The sequence below is a fragment of the Kogia breviceps genome, chromosome 1, assembly GCF_026419965.1.
Source record: "Kogia breviceps isolate mKogBre1 chromosome 1, mKogBre1 haplotype 1, whole genome shotgun sequence".
Lineage (NCBI taxonomy): Eukaryota > Metazoa > Chordata > Mammalia > Artiodactyla > Physeteridae > Kogia > Kogia breviceps.
Window position 1 is genome coordinate 85,802,661 of NC_081310.1, and position 17,422 is coordinate 85,820,082.

Below are 17,422 nucleotides of genomic sequence, written 5' to 3' on the forward strand. Positions count from 1 at the left end.
CCCCTCCCCCTGCTCGGGGATCCCGGGTCAGCCCGGGTGAGGGCCAGGGCCCCCCTGGCGCCGCCTATTGTGGTCCAACAGGTTGAGCTGGTGTCCTGCGGAGCCACCTGCTGGAAAGGGAGGGAGGCCCTCTGCGGAGGGGGCTGGGGTTGGAGAAAGCAAGTTCGACCCGGTTCGGCACGGCCGGCCTCGAGGAGCGGAACCTGGCCCGCCGGAGCCGGATTTGAATCAGTTTTACTCTAGTGGGAGGGGCTCTTTGGGGTAAGCGCCGCAGGCCCAGTTGGAAGCATCCCAAACAGGCTACCTTCCTCAGTTGGGGGGCACTAAAGTACGTATGCTGATTTCCCACCCCCACAAATCCAGGTACACATCGTAAAACAGTCCCCTCTCGCCTCCCAGGTCTCTGAGCGAACCCAAGTCCAGAGGTCCCGCCTTCGCGGAGACTCAGTTTCTCCACTTAGGGAACAGCTGGATGGAGGCGGGGAGCAGGAGCGTGAGCGTTCCTCCCCTTCCCCCTTCACGGACCGGGCCCCTCCCCTCCAACAATGCCAAGGCCGCATCGGGCACCGGCTGGAGCACAGAGGCTGCTTGCCCAGGGCGCCGTTCCCTCCCCGCGAGGCGCCGTCACGCGTGGGGAGGGACGCAGGGTGCCCGCAGCCTCAGTTCCCCCGCCTCCAAGGGGTGGGGTGGGGCGTAGGAGCTGGAGTTGATGGCTGGGTGGCTCCCCTCCCCCTACCTCCAGGGGCCCTGACCTGATTATAGCCCCTCACGGGACCCCCCTCCCTCAATCCCCTAAATCCCCGCCTCGCCCCCACCTAGTGTATCTTTAATCTCCTCATACCCTTCCCTCCCGAGGTGCTGACCCTACGGAAGCCCCTCTTGTAGGAGTGGGAGCCCTTGATGGGGTTGCTCGGTTCCCCAACCGCTGCGGACACTGCCCCTCCTCTTCCCCTCCTCCAGGTTTCAGGCCAGCCCCTCGGCTCCGCCCCCTCCCTGGCCGAACGCAGGGCGGGACCCACTTGGGATGGGCGGGTGTTCAGGCCAATGGGCGGGCCGGGAGGTGGAGTGCAGGGGGCGGGACGGAGTAGCTGCGGAGGGCTGGATGGGGGTCGGGGGCGGAGCTCGAGTTAAGGTGGACTGGGAGAGATAGGGGCGAGAGAGAGAGAGAGAGAGAGAGAGAGAGAGAGAGAAAGAGAGAGAGAGAGAGAGAGAGAGGAGGAGGAAAGGGATCGCGGCAGGTGAAGGGAGAAAGAGAGAGAGAAGGAAAGAAGGAGGGAAAAGAGGAGGGTGGGAAAAGCTCGGAGAGCCAAGTAAGAGCTTGGAATAAGACAGCGAAAAAGGAGGGAGGGATCCATCTGCGCCCTGCAGAGACTGGCTGGACCAAGGGGTTGAAGTTTATGTCCTTATTGGGCGGAGGGAGGGGGGCCTGGGGGGGCGGGTGAAAAACCAGGAAGTGACAGAGGGTGTTGCTAAGGGTTGGGAGGGGGAGTTTGGGGGGTGGCAGGGGGCGGGGGGAGGGATGGGGGGAAAGCAAGCAGGAGGACAGGTGAGACAGCAGGACAGGTGAGGCGGGCCCTGAGGGGGGGGCGGGTGGGAGCCAGGTGAATGTACGGTTCTCTGCGGCCGAGGGGGGGGCGGGCGGCAGGAGGAGGCAGAGGGCTGCGGAGGAGGAGCCCCCCAGCAGAGAGCGGCGAGCCACTGACCGCGGCCTTCTGACCAGGACCGGAGCAGGGCCCCAAGCCCCCGGGCCTGGCGGGGGACGCGCTTCTCCCCACACCCGGAGCCTCAGCAGCTCCAGCCAGCGGACCCAAAGGCAGAGAGGTGAGTGTACCCCACTTTTGTCTCCTGGCTAGAGGTCCCCCATATTCGAGACTGCTGCAGTGTCCTTCGTCCGTCCTGTAAGTGGGACCCCCCCACACACACACACGCACGCAGACCAGATTCCCACCACTCCCCTTCCCTGTGCCTTCCCAACACTTCGGGTCTTTGGAATTGATTTTAACTGGGAGGAAAGGTAGAGAAGGAACTACAGCCGCCCCCAACCCAGGGCGGAGGGTCCACAGAAACTTTCTCTGCACTTCTGGGATCAGACAGACTGGCGGCTCCGGGATGGAGAGAGGGTGAGGCGGCGCTCAGCGCTCCCCCAGTCTCCTTCGTGACTTTAGGGGGAGACCCCCGACCCATCCGAGTTGAGGGAATGGAAACGCTGACGGATTCTAACTAGGACAACGCTCCCCCCCCAACTCCGCGCCCCCTGGCGCGGTGGGTTGGACCCGGGCCAGTTGCATGGGGGGTGGGGGGAGCACAGGAGGAGCCGCGGCTTGGGGGAAAGTTACCGGCTGGACTATTCGGTTTCTTGCGCTTCCAGAATCGCGCTCTCTCGCTGGTAGTGGGACTCAGCGACAACCTCCGAGCGACATAGAACGACCCCTCTCTCCGCCTCCCCTCAATCCCACTCTCTTCGTTCAGGCTCCAGAACAGCCGCCACCTTTTCAAAGCCAGCTCCGGCCCCCAGAGCCCAAGAGCGAGGGTGGGCGACTGGAAAGAATTCTACCTACTACCCGTCCCCCCACGGGCGCCGGCGCACCTGCCCCTACCCGGAGTGGGGGTCGCTACTGTGTTGTTGTAGAACCTACTCTGAGCGCCGCTGGCAGAGGGCTGCCATTCAAAGGGGTGGGGGGCGCTGCTTTCAATTTCCAGCTTTCTCTCTCTCTTCCCACCCCACCCCAAGTAAGAGAGCGACGTGTCCCGGCCAGAGCGAGGGGGGGCCGGGAGTGGGGGGGCGGCGTGGGCAGCGGGTTGTGCCCGGACACGTGCCTGCCCAGGCGCCCCGGCCCTGCTGGTGTTTGGAGAGAGGGCGGGTCCCCTGCCCCCCGCCCCGCACAACCCCCACGTATCAAAGGGCGGCTGAGACGTGGTGAGACCTCGGGGCGCCCTGGGGGGCGGGGGGCGGGGAGCCTGGGTCCGGAGCAGGGGAGGGGCAGAGGCGCTGGTGCTAGCTGACCCACAGGAAACGAGCGCTGCTGACCTAGTTTGGGACACCGGAAGTGGGTGCTGGGGAGAGGGGGAGACCAGCAGGCTGTCCTGGCTTCCGGGCCAGGTGGAGGGCGTTCTTGAATTGACCCCCAGACGAGTGCCTTGGAGACCCCTAGCTGCAGCTGAGAATGGGAATGAGTCAGCGCAGCTATTCCGCCTTCCCCCAGCTTACTCCTGGAGGAGGGAGACAGTTTATCAAGAGGCAGGGGGAGCCAGATTGGGCGGTGAGGGGTTAAACCAGGATGGGAACTCTGTTTCCTGAGGGTGCATGTGCGTAGGGGGGTGAGGCCTGGATGATTATGGGGTTGCCTCCTGCTCGCCCCCCCCCACACCAACTGGTTTGGTCACCCCTGTACCCTTCTGGCACTGCTGGGAGAGCTGGCATGGGGTGGGCATCAGGTTGGGAGGGGAGAGTGGGCATATGGAGTGTTGTGCTGGGCTGGAGAGGGACATATTTGTGACTGAGTTTGGGTAACACTTAGTGTTCCTCCTTAGTGGTGACTGGGGAGAAGGACAGGGGGCTCCCCTGGAGCAGCTGATGAAACAAGAAGAAATCTCTGTCAGTGCCTCCTGTCCCTGGCCCTCGGGGCCCCAGCTCCCTGAGCGTGCCTCTGTTACATGGTTGCTGTGGGCACCACACAGCCTGCTGGCACCCCCAGACACTGTCCCCTCCCTTGGGTACCACACCCCCCAACCTTAGCACAGGGGTCAGGAAGGGGTTAATACCACCCGAAGGGGGCTCTGGGGAAGAAAGAAGGCAGTGCCCACTAGGCTCAGGTGTCAAGGAGAGAGGCCTGCTCTAATGGGGTACTCTCATCACTGCTCAGCTCTGGCTGACATGGACCCCAGGGACTGGGAGACAGGTGCTGACCTCTTCCCCCTTCCCCATGGTGCCCCCTGGCACCCAGGGCCCCCAGCTCCTCCTTGGCCTAGTGCCTGCCCTGGGAGGGCGAGGCGGGCAGCGGGGGCTGGGCTAACAATGCACCATCGGGCCCTTTGTGTGCTTGCACTTGGCACCCTGGGGAAGGGTGGGGGAGGGGGCCCAGCGGGCATGGGGGGCGGAGCGCCTCTGGGGTGGGGACAGTGAAGGCTGGGGGAGAAAAGCAGAGAATGAAAGCAGGTGGGGAGGAAAGGGAAGTAGGTCAGATAGGGTGCTGGCCCCTCATTCCAAGTCAAGGCCTAGAGAACCAGCCCCTGATCCTATGGCTGCCCAGATGGCATCATGCTGCCTGAGGCACAGCCTAGTACTGGGCATTTGGGGTCAGAAGTCACTGCCCAGGGGACTGGTCAGACGGAGGAGGCCTGTCCTGGTACTGCCCCCTTCTTGGTGGCTAAGAGACCCAGTTCTGGCCTAAGGCCGAGGTCCCAAGACGGGTAGTGAATGGGCTCCAGGCAGGGCACTGCCCTCTGATAGAAGCCTCTGGGCCTGCTTCAGGGCTTCCTGCCTCCAGCCTGCTTGGTTCCCTGACCTTCCGAGAGTTAAGACTGCCCTACCACCAGGCCTTGGGGCCTATGCCTGTTTTGGCCTAGGACTGAAGAGGAGGGTGGGGGAGGAAGGTGGGGACAAGCAGACGGATAGGACCCTGGCATGGGGTGTGCCTGCCCTGGCCTCTTCCCCCTCCTTCTGCTGAGTAAACTCGTGAGTAAACTTGACGTTTTGCCCGGACAGTTTGAAGTTGCCTCGCCGCCCCCCCCTACCACCAGTCCTGCCAACACGCAGGCGGCCAGGCGCCAAGGCGGGCCTGGGGGACTGGGGGGAAGGGGTAAGAGCTACTGTTGCCCACCATCCAAGGCCTTGGAGAGGCAAGAATGACCCACCACCCAGCCAGACCCAGGTCTTGGCAAGAGTCTTGGCTGGGGCCTATAAGCATCTGTCCCAGAACCTTAGGGAGCCCAGGGAAAGTGGCCTGGAAGCAGAGCCTCTGCCCACTTCTGACCTCCACCCCCACTAAGAAAAGGCACCCAGCTGCCATCTGGTCCCCTGAGTTGCCACCGTTAATGTTCACAGGCTGCCTGGCACAAGGGAAAAAGCTACCTTTAGCAAATTCCACAGTGACACTGGAAAGGGCTGCGCTCTTCATTCTGTCCCACAGCCTGGGATGGGTGGCAGGCTGGTGGCCTTCCTTGGCATCTTAGCCCTCTCTTCACTGATGCCTCCCAGTTGCCATGGCCTCAGCCCTAGAGGATGGCATCCTCATTTGCCAGCACAATTCCTTGACCTCACACCTGGGCCTAACCCCATACATGTCCCCCTCCACCATACCCATCAGGCCTGGCCCTAACTTCCCCCCAACCCCTTCCTCTTCCTGCTAGCATCCTAGAACCTAGTCAGCTTTCAGAGCTCTCCAGCCAGCAGATACCTGTGCCAGATCCGGGAGTTGAGGATGCCCTAGACAAAAGAGGGCTGGTGGCAGGTAAATGGAGCCAGTGACCCCCACAAACATACCAGTCTACTGTTACTTGACATCACTAATTCCTCTTATGCCTCCCCAGGCCACCAGAATGGTGCCGAGGACCAGCAGGGGGAAATGCCTTCCCAGTCCTTGCTGAGCCTCGGAGTGGGGCTCTACCAGGCCCTTGCTTTCGACCTCATGTCTCTGGCTTCAGTTTCCTTCCTGTTTCCACCACTCCCCCCAACTCCTCCCCACCCATATGCCCCTTTCAACAGACATCCTCTCCTCCTTCCTTCCTCCTTTCCTCCCCCTTTGCCTGGGAGCAGGGGTCCTCTCCCCCTACCATGGACCTCCTGCCTTGTACCTCTTCTAAACACAGTCCCCTTGGAGATTCATAACCAAGTCCTCTGATCTGCCCTCCCTACCCCATCAGCAAGGCTCTGGGGAAGAGGAGAGCACTGGGTTTCTCAAGGAAACTACAGCTCCCAAGGTACATGCAAAGCAATTGTGGTGCATACTGGGAGTTGTAGTCCTCCTTGATCTCTCAATTTGGTTAAGTCTGGAAATTTTTCTGGATGGGACTAAAAGTGGACTGGGATGATTTGGAATGTGGGGACCCTCTGCATCCCCCCACCTTGTCCTCACCATCCTGTTCCCACATGACACCATGTACCCATGATTGACATCCATCCCCCCAGCTGAGACATGCTACCCATTCTCACCTGAGGGCCCCACCCAAGCGATGCCCTCACCCTGCCCTGCTGCCCCTGGCAGGGGTGAAATGGAGGGGCCCCATGAACTCCCTCCCTGCCCCCTGCCCTCTAGGCTGGTTCCCTCCCTTTATGGGGATCAAAGGGCAGAGAGCAGCCCCACCCCACTCCCTCACAGGCTGCAGGCACTAGGGCACTCAGGAATATCAGGGACTTTGGTGCCCAAGCAAATGCTTGGGCAGGGGGAATGCCGGGAGGCCGGCGCCTGGTGGCAGGGAGAGACACTGGCCCCCACCTTGGGGAGTGGAGCCTTCAATAACTGCTCATCAAGCTGTCCGTAGCCCCCTGGGCTCTCTTTGTGTAGGCCCTAACCCGTGCGCTGCCTCTTGAGGAGATAGCTTGAGAACAGGGTCTTGTGCCTTATCTGTAGGACCTAAGGGCCTGGGCCCGCCTAGCTGGCACCAAGGCACAGGGGTGACCCTCCCCCACCCGAGGCCCACAGTTGGCATGGGGCGCTGGGAGCCAGGGGGGTAGAAGGGAGAGGAGGGCAGGACTGCCAGCATCCTGGTGGGTAGGTGCCAACCGGGCCGGGAGCTGGTGAGGGGCAGCAGGCCAGCGGCATTGAGCCAGCAGCTGTTGGGGGGAAAGGGGAGGGGATATTTTAGGGGGCATTTCTGTGGTGCCCCCTCCCAGCCCAGTAGGACTTGGGTTGGCCTAGTGTCTGGGGAACCTAGGGCACGCCTCGTTCCAGGAATAAGAGACCCCAGAAGCTGTTTAAGTGGAACTTTGTGGCCCACCCATCTCTGGGCTCAGAGCCCTCCTGAGTTACCCCTCAGGCCCAGGCGGGTCCCACCCAACCGGCCAGGGTGGCAGCAGCTTACGCAAGGGGTGGGGCTAGCTGCTTCCCAGCAGATGCCCCCTCCCGGCTCCTTCCTCTTTCGGTGCCCACAGCTCCCCCAATCTGTCCACCCCCCTCAGGCCAGCTCTGTCCCCCTGATCCTCCTGGCCATTGGGGGCTGGCACAATTGCTGCCCCCTGGCCTGGTTGGCAGGGGCTGGTGCCCGGGCAAGGAACTGTGGTATGTGAGTGGGTTTGGGGTGAGGCATGGGGAGGGCGGGGTGCTGCCTTGCCCAGCCCCTGAGGGCCCCAGCCCAGTACAGAGTGGGGAGAATTCGGCCAGATCCCAGGGGTGCTGAGGGACCCACTGGGGTCTGGAGGGCCTCCCTGTGTTCCCCTGTTATACCATATGCCCTGAGGGGCTGGGACCTAGGCACCTGTCACCCCTGGCACTGACTGTCCAGGGTTCCCCTCCTCCCTCTTCTGGCCACTGCTGCCTCCTGTCCCCTCCCCTCCCTTCTTCCTTCTCCGGGTCCCACCTCCAGCAGCCTCTCCCATTGCTCCTCCTCACCTCTGTCCTCCTGGACTGTCCCAGCTCCTACCTTGCCTACTGCTTACCTTTTTCCCCTTTTAGGACTGAGAAAGGACGGGCCAGGGTGGGTACAGCTGGGGCTTCGGGCACCACAGGCAGAGACTCTAGGCCCTCTCCCACGCTGTCAGCCCTCTGGTAACCCCTCCCTCCATCTCGAGGGAGGGGGGACAGCACCCAGAGGGTTAAGGCTGTAGGGGGGAGGGGCTGGGCCAAGTCGTGGGCGGCCCCTTTGAAGGAGGGAGCTGGAGCGGGGAACAGCCACCCTACCTCCCCCCCCAGCCCGGCCCTCCCCCACCCCTCCCAACCTGCTCCCCCCAGGGGCCAAGAGGAGTTGCCGGCAAGGCCCCTCAGCGTTCAGGTGAGTAGGCCACACTCTGGCTTGGGAGATCAGGCCCCAGGGGAGGCTTGGAGGCCTAGAATTGGCCAAGGGTCAGAGAGGGACTGAAAAACAGGCTAGGAAGAGGGTGTCTGAACTTCACAGGGGGCGGTTTAGGAACTGAGGGGCTGAGGAGCTGGAGCATGGGGAAGCTTCTGTGTCTGGGGGACCCAGGAGGACAGGAGAACAGAAGAAGGGGCCTACGGGAGCCGAGGGGTTGCTGGGCCAGGACAGGAGGTTGGACAGGCTGGCAGGGAGCCGGGCTCCGGGGATCGGGCCGGGGTGTCCTCTGGGGCTGGGGGGCTCAGGTTTCTGCTGGCGGCTTGGCGGGTGTGGGGTTACCAGCCGGCTCAGTTACCCAGCCGGAGACGCTAGACTGGGGGGAGGGGGTGGGCACAGGGCAGACCCTGGCACCCTGTGTGGTCTCCTCAGACCCTAAGGGTATCTGGCACTGCTCCGGCAGACCCCCGCTGGGAACCCTGATGACCAGGGTCTGTCCAAGTGCACAGTTGCCTGGCCTAGGGTGGGCAGCCTCTGGGGAAAGTCCAGCAGCTCCAGGGCTGGAAATTCTGACAGGCAGAGAGGCCTAGGCTGTCCCCCTCACCCCACCCCACATCCGCTCTCAATGTACCACCCCCCCCACCCATCTTCCCCAACTGTCCCCCAGATTTTGGCCCTGTGCTTCATCCAAAATGGGGCCGTGGGTACCTTAAATGTGACCATCTCATGGCAAGACCAGGCCTTGAAGGGGAGGCCTGGCATCTTGATTTAATTCCTCTGCCCCTCTCCACACTGCGCCTGCCTGGGGAGAGGAGAAGGGATGCTCGGAGCAAGGTGAAATGGAGGAAGTGAGGAGGTTTGAGCGAGAGAATCGAAAGAGTAAAGAAAGGAGAGGTAGGGATGATTCCTCAGAGGCCTGGGGACATTGACGCGGTAGAGGAAGCAGGAGCCTCACAAGGGCTGAAGGAAGGAAAGCAAAGGATGAGTCGCAGAGAGGAGAGACAAGGGTCCGAGAAGGCGGTAAGGGGACAGGAAGAGACCAAGGAAAGGGGCCAAGAGTGGAGAGGGCCTTGTTCCCAAAGGACAAGAGGGGAAGGCTGGGGAAGGCAGAGTTGCCCCCATTCCTTCCTCCGCCATCTTTTATCTCCCTCAGATTTCCCCTGATGCGGCCTGAGAGGCTGTGGACTAGGGCAGTTGTCATGGAAAGAACATGTGGGGGGACACTGAGGTCTCCCTCCTGTCAGGAGCTGAAGCACCAGGAATTGGGGATTTTGAGGGAGGAGAGGCTTAACCCCCAGGGCACCGGGAAGCAGCCAACTCCCCTTGCCTCCTTCCCCCTTCGTGGCTTGCGGTCTCTCTTCCCCGCCTCGGCCCCCAGGAAGTGTGAGTGCCGGGGGTGGTGAGGTTAGGAGGGGGAAGCAGCCTATGGGGGATGGGGAAGGCATGTACTAGCTTGGAGGGGCTGGGGTGGGGAGGGAAGGGCTCCATAAATGCCTAGGGCATCCCTGGGCCAAGGGCCTCTCCTTCGAAGCCATTCCAATCTTCAAGGGGATTCACCTCAACCCGTCACCCTGACTTCCCAACTGGGAAGGCCAGATGGCTTCAGCCCCTGGGCCTCAGAGGCCCTAAGAAGGGGTGAGAGAAGCTGGGGAACTAGGATTCCTGGGTCCCTGAGGACTTTGGACTGGCTGTCCTATTTCCCCACCCCCCTGGTCCAGCCACAGGCCAAAGCCCTGGCTTCGTGCAAACTTAGCTCCAAAAAAACAGGAAGAGAACCTGAGGCTGGAGTTGGGGTGGGGGGTGGGGGGGCAGAAAGGAGAAAGAAGTAAGGGTGGCCGGCCAAGGTGGGAAGAGTGTCAGGCCTCTCCATCACCCTGGCAGGAGGTGTCACAGCCTGGTCCTCATCCTCCCTCACCCCAGGTTGCTACACCTGGAGAGGACTGGCCAGGTCCCTCTCAGGCTCTCTGGCAGAGCCCAGAGGTGGGGGCCTCCAAGCCTAGGGAGGGGTGGCTCTGTGTGCCTGTGTCTCAGGCCCATATCTATTTTCTCCGCCGCTAATCCTGTTTCCGCCTGCTGCCCCCCACACTAAGCCTTACTCCCCTAATCCCCAGGGTGTGGGGAAGGGGGGCCAGCTTTATTCAGCTGCCCCGTTCAGGGCCTCATATCCCAGCTCTCCAGCTGGCTCGAGCCGGCAGTGTTGGCCCTGGTGCCCCCAGCCCTGCACTGGACACTGCCGGAGGTCAGCACCTGGAAAGAGTTCCAGCCTCCTTTTCCTTCCCATGCCAGGGCCAGTGCCCTCTACCTTTCGGTTTCTTGGTGGTGGACACACCTTGGCAGGTGCCCTTGGGCACTGAGGGGTAGGTGATAGGGGCTCCCACCTTTGCCCCCTCCCACCTTTCTAACCCCAAAATCTTCCCCCCACCAAAGATGGGGCAAGCTTGACTCAGGGCCCAGTTTCAAGAGAGCTGCCCACCGGCTTGGCCGGTCTAGCAGGCCTGACAGTGAGGGGAGCCTGGGGTGGGTGGCAGGAAAGGGGGAGAGATGGGGCGGGGCCCCCAGTTCTTCCCCCTACCAGGCAAACAGACCAAACATCTTGCCTGGCTCCCTGGCACAGCTGCCCCCCCAGCCACCACACACACCCATGCCCACAAGGTCTTAGCAAGAGGGGGCATGCCAGACTGGGTGGGGACATTCATGGGTGTCGGGGGGCTGGGCCCTCTGGGATACAGAGGTGGGAAGGATGCCCAAGGTGGGGTGGGCATCCTGGCACCAGTGCCCCACCCTGGCAGAAAGAAGGGGGAGGCCTCCACCCCAGCAACCCCTCCCAGATGATGGGGCTAGGAGTATCCCCTTGGCCTGGTTGGCACCAGCCTAGTTCCAGGTGACACCTAAGTTAGCATGGGTGCCAGAGCCCTGGGTAAGGGCTAGGGGAGTTTCCCAGAAGCTAGAGAACCATGTGAACACCTCCCCTTCCCACGTGTGTCCTTTGCCTCTCCCCTCCTTCATTGGTACCTCGTGGCCACTGGGTTAGGCCCAAGGGGTTAAACACCCACCCCTGCCCAAGCCCTGAGTGAGTTGCATCGTGAACCAGCCAGAGCCTGTGACCTGACAGCGGGGTCAGCCAATCAGCACCCCCGCCACACCAAGTTGCCTCGGAGACGGCCCTGGGGTGGGAGAAGGGAGGCGGGCTTAGCAGCGGGAATGGGTGGGGTGTGGAGGGAAGGAGGGAGAGGGATGGGGTTAGCCACGTGCCTGCGGGTGCCCAGCTCCGGGCCAATGGACATAGAGGACAGCCCCACCCATCCCCCTCAGGAGGGACAGGATTTGCTTGGGCCCAGAAGGGAGCCCACTGCTGCTTGAATGGCCACTGCTGCTGCCCACCCGGTTTAGTTTGTTTCTAAGTCCTGGGGCCATTTGCCTCTTGTACTATTTGTAAAGTACAGGTAGGAGAACCAAAGGAAACTGGGAGTGCTCCCAGACTGCTTGGCCCCCAGGGAGAGAAGTGATTTGGGGACTTAAGGTGGGAAGGGGTGGGCAATCTAAGGGTGTCTGGCTGTGGCTTATGAGCCACATGGGTGCTGCTCACTCACGGCTTCCGCGCAGGCGTTCTGGTGCTGGGACAGAGAGGCAGGCAGAAACAATGCAGTTCTTGTGTCCTCAAGAGGAAACCTGTAGCCCTTGACTCCTCCAACCCCCCCCTCCCAAAATCTTCCCCATCAATGGCCAAGACTGAGCAGCTGTTGGGAGTGGCAGAGAAGACACTGACAAAATGTAAGTGGGACTTGCCCTAAGGATTATCTAGGTCAGTCTTTAATTTTACAGATGAGGAAACCGGCCTCCTCAGGAAAGGAAGTGACTGGTCCAAGGTCATGTAGCTAGTAGTAACCTGACTCCCTGGGGTGATCTGAGGGAGGGAGACAGACTTGTTTCCCAGCAGAGACCATCTGTATAGTGGAATCTGCCTCCAGTTGAGGCCTTGTTTCTCCTTGCCAAGGCCAGAACATTTATTGAGCCCCTACTGTGTGTGTTAGGCATTGTGCCACCCACGGTCTCATTTAACCTTCATCACAGCCCTAGGAGTCAGGTGGAATGATCCCATATTAGAGATGAGGAAAGAGGTCCAGAGATTAAGTCACTTGTTTAAGGTCACAGAGCTAATCAGCCAAAGACTGAGGATTCAAACTCAAGCCTGGATGACTCCAGAGCCCAGCTCTTTCCAGGCCCCAACTCTGTCTCCAGTTGCTCCAGACCCACCAAATGTCAGGGCTGAAGGGCTGAGCCCTTGGGGCATCCACTCCCACCCCCTCCTTGTACAGTGAGGAAATTGAAGCACAGAGAGAAATGACTTGCCCAAGGTCATTCAGCAAGATAGTAGCAGAATACTTATAAAGATGTTAAAAAATAATAATAGTAAATAAATAAATAAATAAATTCTAATGGTATGTTAAAAAAAAAAAAAAAAAAAAAACCGATAGTAGCAGAGCCAGGACTTAAAGCAGATCTCCCCACTTCCAGGCCAGACTCCCTCTACTACCCTTCCCCTCCCCTCCACCAGCCTCGGGATTGCTAGCAGCTCTGCACCTTCTGTGGCTCTGCCTTGGAGGGGAAAGCATAGAGGGTGAAAGATGGTCCTCTGGAGAGGGGGGACTCTCCTGACTGGATGGGAATGGGGAGGGAGAGGTGGTGGTGGTGGTAGCCCAGTGGGGGAGGGGTGGGACTGGAACTTGGCCTATTGGCAGTGGGAGAGGGGGCGGGGACGATGCTTATCGGTGCGGGGCAGGAAGCACCCGCGCCAGCCAGCGACACCCCAGCAAAGGGTGGCTGCTCCTTGGCCCCATGGGGGAGGGGAGGATGTGGGGGGAGGGATGCTGGGAGCTGTGTTTCCCTTTTGGCCTCTAGAAGGGGGGATCCAGAAGGGGAGATGAACTTTTAGTGGGTGGGGAAGGAGGAGGAGGAGGGTGCTGGGAAGCCACCTCTCAGGTTTGCATAGTGTTTTACTGTACACCAAATGCTTTAGGGAGATAACATAAGTTAAAGCACCTGACCTTGCCTTGAACAGTCCTTGGCGCAATGTGAATCTGAACTCTCTCATTGGCCTCTCTCTGGGCTTAGAGGAGGTTCCATCACAAAGACTGTTACCCCACTTTTCAGATGACTGAGGCTAGCTGCCAGAGCCACCCAGAGTCCTTTAGCCAATTCTTCATGAAGCCTGAACCAGAACCCAGGCATCCTTTCTCCCAGTCCAGTGCTTCTCCCAAAGGGATGTGGAATGGGGCAGGTGAAGCAGACGGGTCTCTAGGAAAGGCCAGAAAGGCAGGGCTCCTGCTCTCACAGAGGCAGAACAGTGCACAGTGGTCAGGAACACGGACTCTGGGCCCGTCGCCTGGCTTTGAACCTCTTCTGCACTTAACATAGAAAGTCGCTTCACCTGTCTGCACCTCAGGTTCCTGTCTGTGAAATGAATGATAACTGTTACTTTAGAAGGTTTTGGAAGATGAAGTGGGTGTAAAGTACTTAGAAGACCATCTAAGTAGTCTGTAGTCACCTGGCCAACGTTGGTATGTATTCCTTCCCTGGACCACCTTGCAGGGCTGAGCGCTCTTAACCTCCCTCTCTACTTGACTCTGCAGGAGAAGATGGGGAGCCCGGAGGACGACCTGATCGGGATTCCATTCCCAGACCACAGCAGTGAGCTCCTGAGCTGCCTCAATGAGCAGCGCCAGCTGGGCCACCTGTGTGACCTCACCATCCGGACACAGGGCCTTGAATACCGCACCCACCGGGCTGTGCTGGCTGCCTGCAGCCACTACTTCAAGAAGCTCTTCACTGAGGGCGGTGGCGGGGCGGTCCTGAGCGCTGGGGGCGGTGGGGCGGCTGCTGGGGGAGCAGGGGCCGGCGTGTGTGAGCTGGACTTTGTGGGGCCGGAGGCGCTGGGTGCCCTGCTCGAGTTTGCCTATACAGCCACACTGACCACCAGCAGCGCCAACATGCCGGCAGTGCTCCAGGCCGCGCGGCTGCTGGAGATCCCGTGTGTCATCGCTGCCTGCATGGAGATTCTGCAGGGCAGCGGACTAGAAGCTCCCAGCCCTGACGAGGACGACTGTGAGCGAGCTCGCCAGTACCTGGAGGCCTTCGCCACAGCCACTGCTTCAGCCTCGGGAGTTCCCAACGGTGAAGACAGCCCTCCACAGGTGCCCCTCCCACCGCCGCCACTGCCCCCTCGGCCTGTTGCCCGCCGCAGCCGCAAGCCCCGAAAAGCTTTCCTGCAGACCAAGGGGGCCCGGGCAAACCACCTAGTGCCTGAAGTGCCCACAGTGCCCACTCATCCCTTGACCTACGAGGAGGAGGAGGAGGCGGCAGGAGGAGTGGGCAGCAGCGGGGGCAGTAGGCTGGGGGACAGCTACAGCCCTCCCACAGGGACTGCCTCACCCCATGAAGGGCCCCTGAGCTATGAGGCCTATGAGGGTGAGGAAGAAGAGGAGGAGCTGGCATATCCCCCTGCTTATGGGCTGGCGCAGGGTGGCGGGCCCCCGCTGTCCCCAGAGGAGCTGGGCTCAGATGAGGATGCCATCGATCCTGACCTGATGGCCTACCTGAGTTCCCTACACCAGGACGCCCTGGCACCAGGCCTAGATGGCCAGGACAAGCTAGTGCGCAAACGCCGCTCCCAGATGCCCCAGGAGTGCCCAGTCTGCCACAAGATTATCCACGGGGCTGGCAAACTGCCACGCCACATGAGGACCCATACGGGTGAGAAGCCCTTCGCCTGTGAAGTCTGTGGCGTCCGTTTCACCCGGTGAGCACCAGTGGGGAAGGGGAGCAGCAGGGGCCATGTCGAGGGGGAGGGAGGAAGGGATTATGAGACCCGAGGTGTGGAGGCAGGTGATGCTGGAGGGACTGGGGTGGTGATGCCCAGGGTGAGGAGGGAGACCAGGAGAAAGAAAGTCAAGGGAGGTAGGTCTGGGGCATGAAAGATTTGGCTGTGCTGGAGGCAGAGTGGGTGGTGGCCGGGCCCAGTTAAGCTGCAGGCAAGTCAGCAAGGGTCTCCTGGGGCAGTAATAGGGAAACAAATGGTGGGGGCCGGGAGTGGGACAAGGCCTGGGAACCTGGCCAGGATGACCCAGGGATCGCATCCTGAACGGTTTCCTTGCCCCTCCCCCCTGCCTGTGCCAGGAATGACAAGCTGAAGATCCACATGAGGAAGCACACAGGAGAGCGCCCCTACTCATGCTCGCACTGCCCAGCCCGCTTCCTGCACAGCTATGACCTCAAGAACCACATGCACCTGCACACAGGGGACCGGCCCTATGAGTGCCACCTGTGCCACAAGGCTTTCGCCAAGGAGGACCACCTGCAGCGCCACCTCAAAGGCCAGAACTGCCTGGAGGTGCGCACCCGGCGGCGCCGCAAGGACGATGCGCCCCCTCACTACCCCCCGCCCTCTGCCGCCACCCCGACCCCTGCTGGCCTTGACCTCTCCAATGGCCACCTGGACAACTTCCGACTCTCTCTGGCTCGATTCTGGGAGGAGCCAGCCCCTACTGGGCCCCCAGTCTCCACCCCGGGGCCCCCTGATGACGATGAGGAGGAGGGGGCACCCACCACACCTCAGGCTGAAGGTGCCATGGAGTCCTCTTAAAGAGGGACGAGTGGCCGAGCTGGAGCAGCACGGGGCCGGGACGCCCATGCTGAGCAGCGGGAGTGTGCAGCAGGGACGGCGCTGGGGTCCGGGCACTGAGCCTCCCTGGCATCGGAAATTGGGCCCTTCCCTCAGAGCTCTCATTGCAGTTCCAAGCTGAGAAGGTTTTGGGGCAGAGGCTCCCCAGATTGGGGTGCTCTCCCAAGGAGTGATACATACGATATTATGTATATATTTACAGCTCCATTGTAAAGGTGGGGTCCCTGTCCCCAGCTGCTCCTGGGGAGTAGAAGCAATAATGTATTTCTGATTTGTGGGGTCCCTCTTCGGCTATGCGGGTTTCTAGGGGGTGGGGGGCTTGGGACCAAAGCCTTACCCTGCCCCCATGCCCCCTGGGGTTTTGGCTGTGTAAGGGGGTGAAGGACTGCCCCTCCCTTTCGAGACCCCTCCTTCCTGGTTTCTGTTCCCTTTTCCTGGCAGTGAATTATGCAAAGGGGGGCCGCAAAGGAAGGGTAAGTGGGGGAAAGCAAGGTAGAAGCTTGAAAGACTGGGGGACTGGGCCTGTAAGGAAGGAGCCATCCTAGTCCCCCTCCGCCCTGCTCCCAGCGCTGAGTCATGGGGTCCTGGAGAAGGGGGCGGGGTGGCCTGATTGGTTCGCCCGCCCCTGGGGGCAGCGGGAGGGGCCCCGCCCAACTACGGGAGCTGCTGCTGGTTCTCCTCCCCTCCCCTCCCGAGTCGCTGGGCAGGGAATGTCTTGTTCCCGCCGCTCCCTCCCCGGGGCCAGAGGGCAGGGCGGGCCGGGCGGTGGCCTACCCTCTTCTCCTCCTCCCCGCCCAGGTGCAAGCCGGAGCCGCCGACACCGCTGCCGCCCCTGACTCACGCCGCCCCCGGGCTGGCGCGGTTCAGGGTGTGGGACAGGGTGAGGGGTTGGGGGCAGCCTTGCGGAGAACGGGCGAGCCGGCGCCATCTGGCGGCCGTGCCCTGCGCGGGCGAGCGCCCCTGGCGGCCACTTCCAGCGAGCCGGCTTCTCTCAACCTCCACCACCCCAGCTGGTGAGCTGCGCCCCCTTGCCAAGGCCGGGGCAAATAGCTTCTTGCTTGGCCGCAAGGAAAGTGGGCTGCGGACCTGTGGGAAAGGTGATCCTTTCCCCAGACCCTTGCCAGCCGGGCTTCCTGTTGGGTCGGGGAGAGTAATCCCCTCACTCTACCCTTAGGATTGAATCCACCCCCGGTCTGTACATAGCGTTTTCTGTTGGTCTTGTTGAAATCTAGTTTCAGATTTTTAACTACCCAATTCTGCTGGGGGTGGGGGTATCTCCTCCCCACCTTCCTCGCTGGGTGCTGGACCCCATTCTGCCTGGGCTCTGCCTTGCACTATTTCCCCTCCCTGGCCTGGCGGCTCCTCCCCCTCCTTAAAAGGGGCAGGTTCAGGGGGCCGGTGCTCTCCCTCCCCCCCATGCACCCCCATGCCCATTTGCACAGCTGCCCAGGTACCCCCAATAGTGGGGGGGGGTCACAGGGAGGGGGTAGCGGGACCAGTCCTTGTATCTATTTAAAAAGTGATGATGTAATATATTGGGGTAAGGGGAGGTCAGGTTGCCCTGGGCCTCATCTTAGCATTTCAGGTGATGGGACAGCCCAGGGCTGAGGAGACCTGGGGCCTAGCCCCAGGGAGTGAGGACAATGTGGCCTCCCCCCTCCCCCCTTGCGGCTTCTCCACTCAGTGCCTTACGGGGTGGGGGGGAAGCAATCCCCCCTCTCCTGTTCCCCTCCCCTTGCCTTGCCCCCCACCTCGGGTGTAAGTGACAGGAAGAAATAATAATTTAAGATTCACACTTGT

General features: G+C 61.3%; 1 protein-coding gene across 7 annotated transcripts; it reads left to right on the plus strand.

Moving 5' to 3' along the window:
• Window positions 1-1,455: 1,455 nt before the first annotated feature.
• ZBTB7B (zinc finger and BTB domain containing 7B) lies at window positions 1,456-17,417 on the plus strand. 7 transcript variants are annotated; one of them, XM_059047856.2, is made up of 4 exons: window positions 1,456-1,563; window positions 1,721-1,821; window positions 13,575-14,740; window positions 15,118-17,417. In XM_059047856.2, the coding sequence occupies exons 3-4, from the start codon at window positions 13,581-13,583 to the stop codon at window positions 15,581-15,583; spliced, it is 1,626 nt and encodes a 541-aa protein (XP_058903839.1). In that variant the 5' UTR covers window positions 1,456-1,563; window positions 1,721-1,821; window positions 13,575-13,580; the 3' UTR covers window positions 15,584-17,417. The 7 variants fall into 7 exon arrangements, with proteins under 7 accessions (XP_058903839.1, XP_066893450.1, XP_058903867.1 ...); XM_067037349.1 differs by having other exon boundaries at window positions 1,488-1,546; XM_059047884.2 differs by lacking the exon at window positions 1,721-1,821 and having other exon boundaries at window positions 1,505-1,563.
• The last annotated feature ends 5 nt before the right edge of the window (window positions 17,418-17,422 follow it).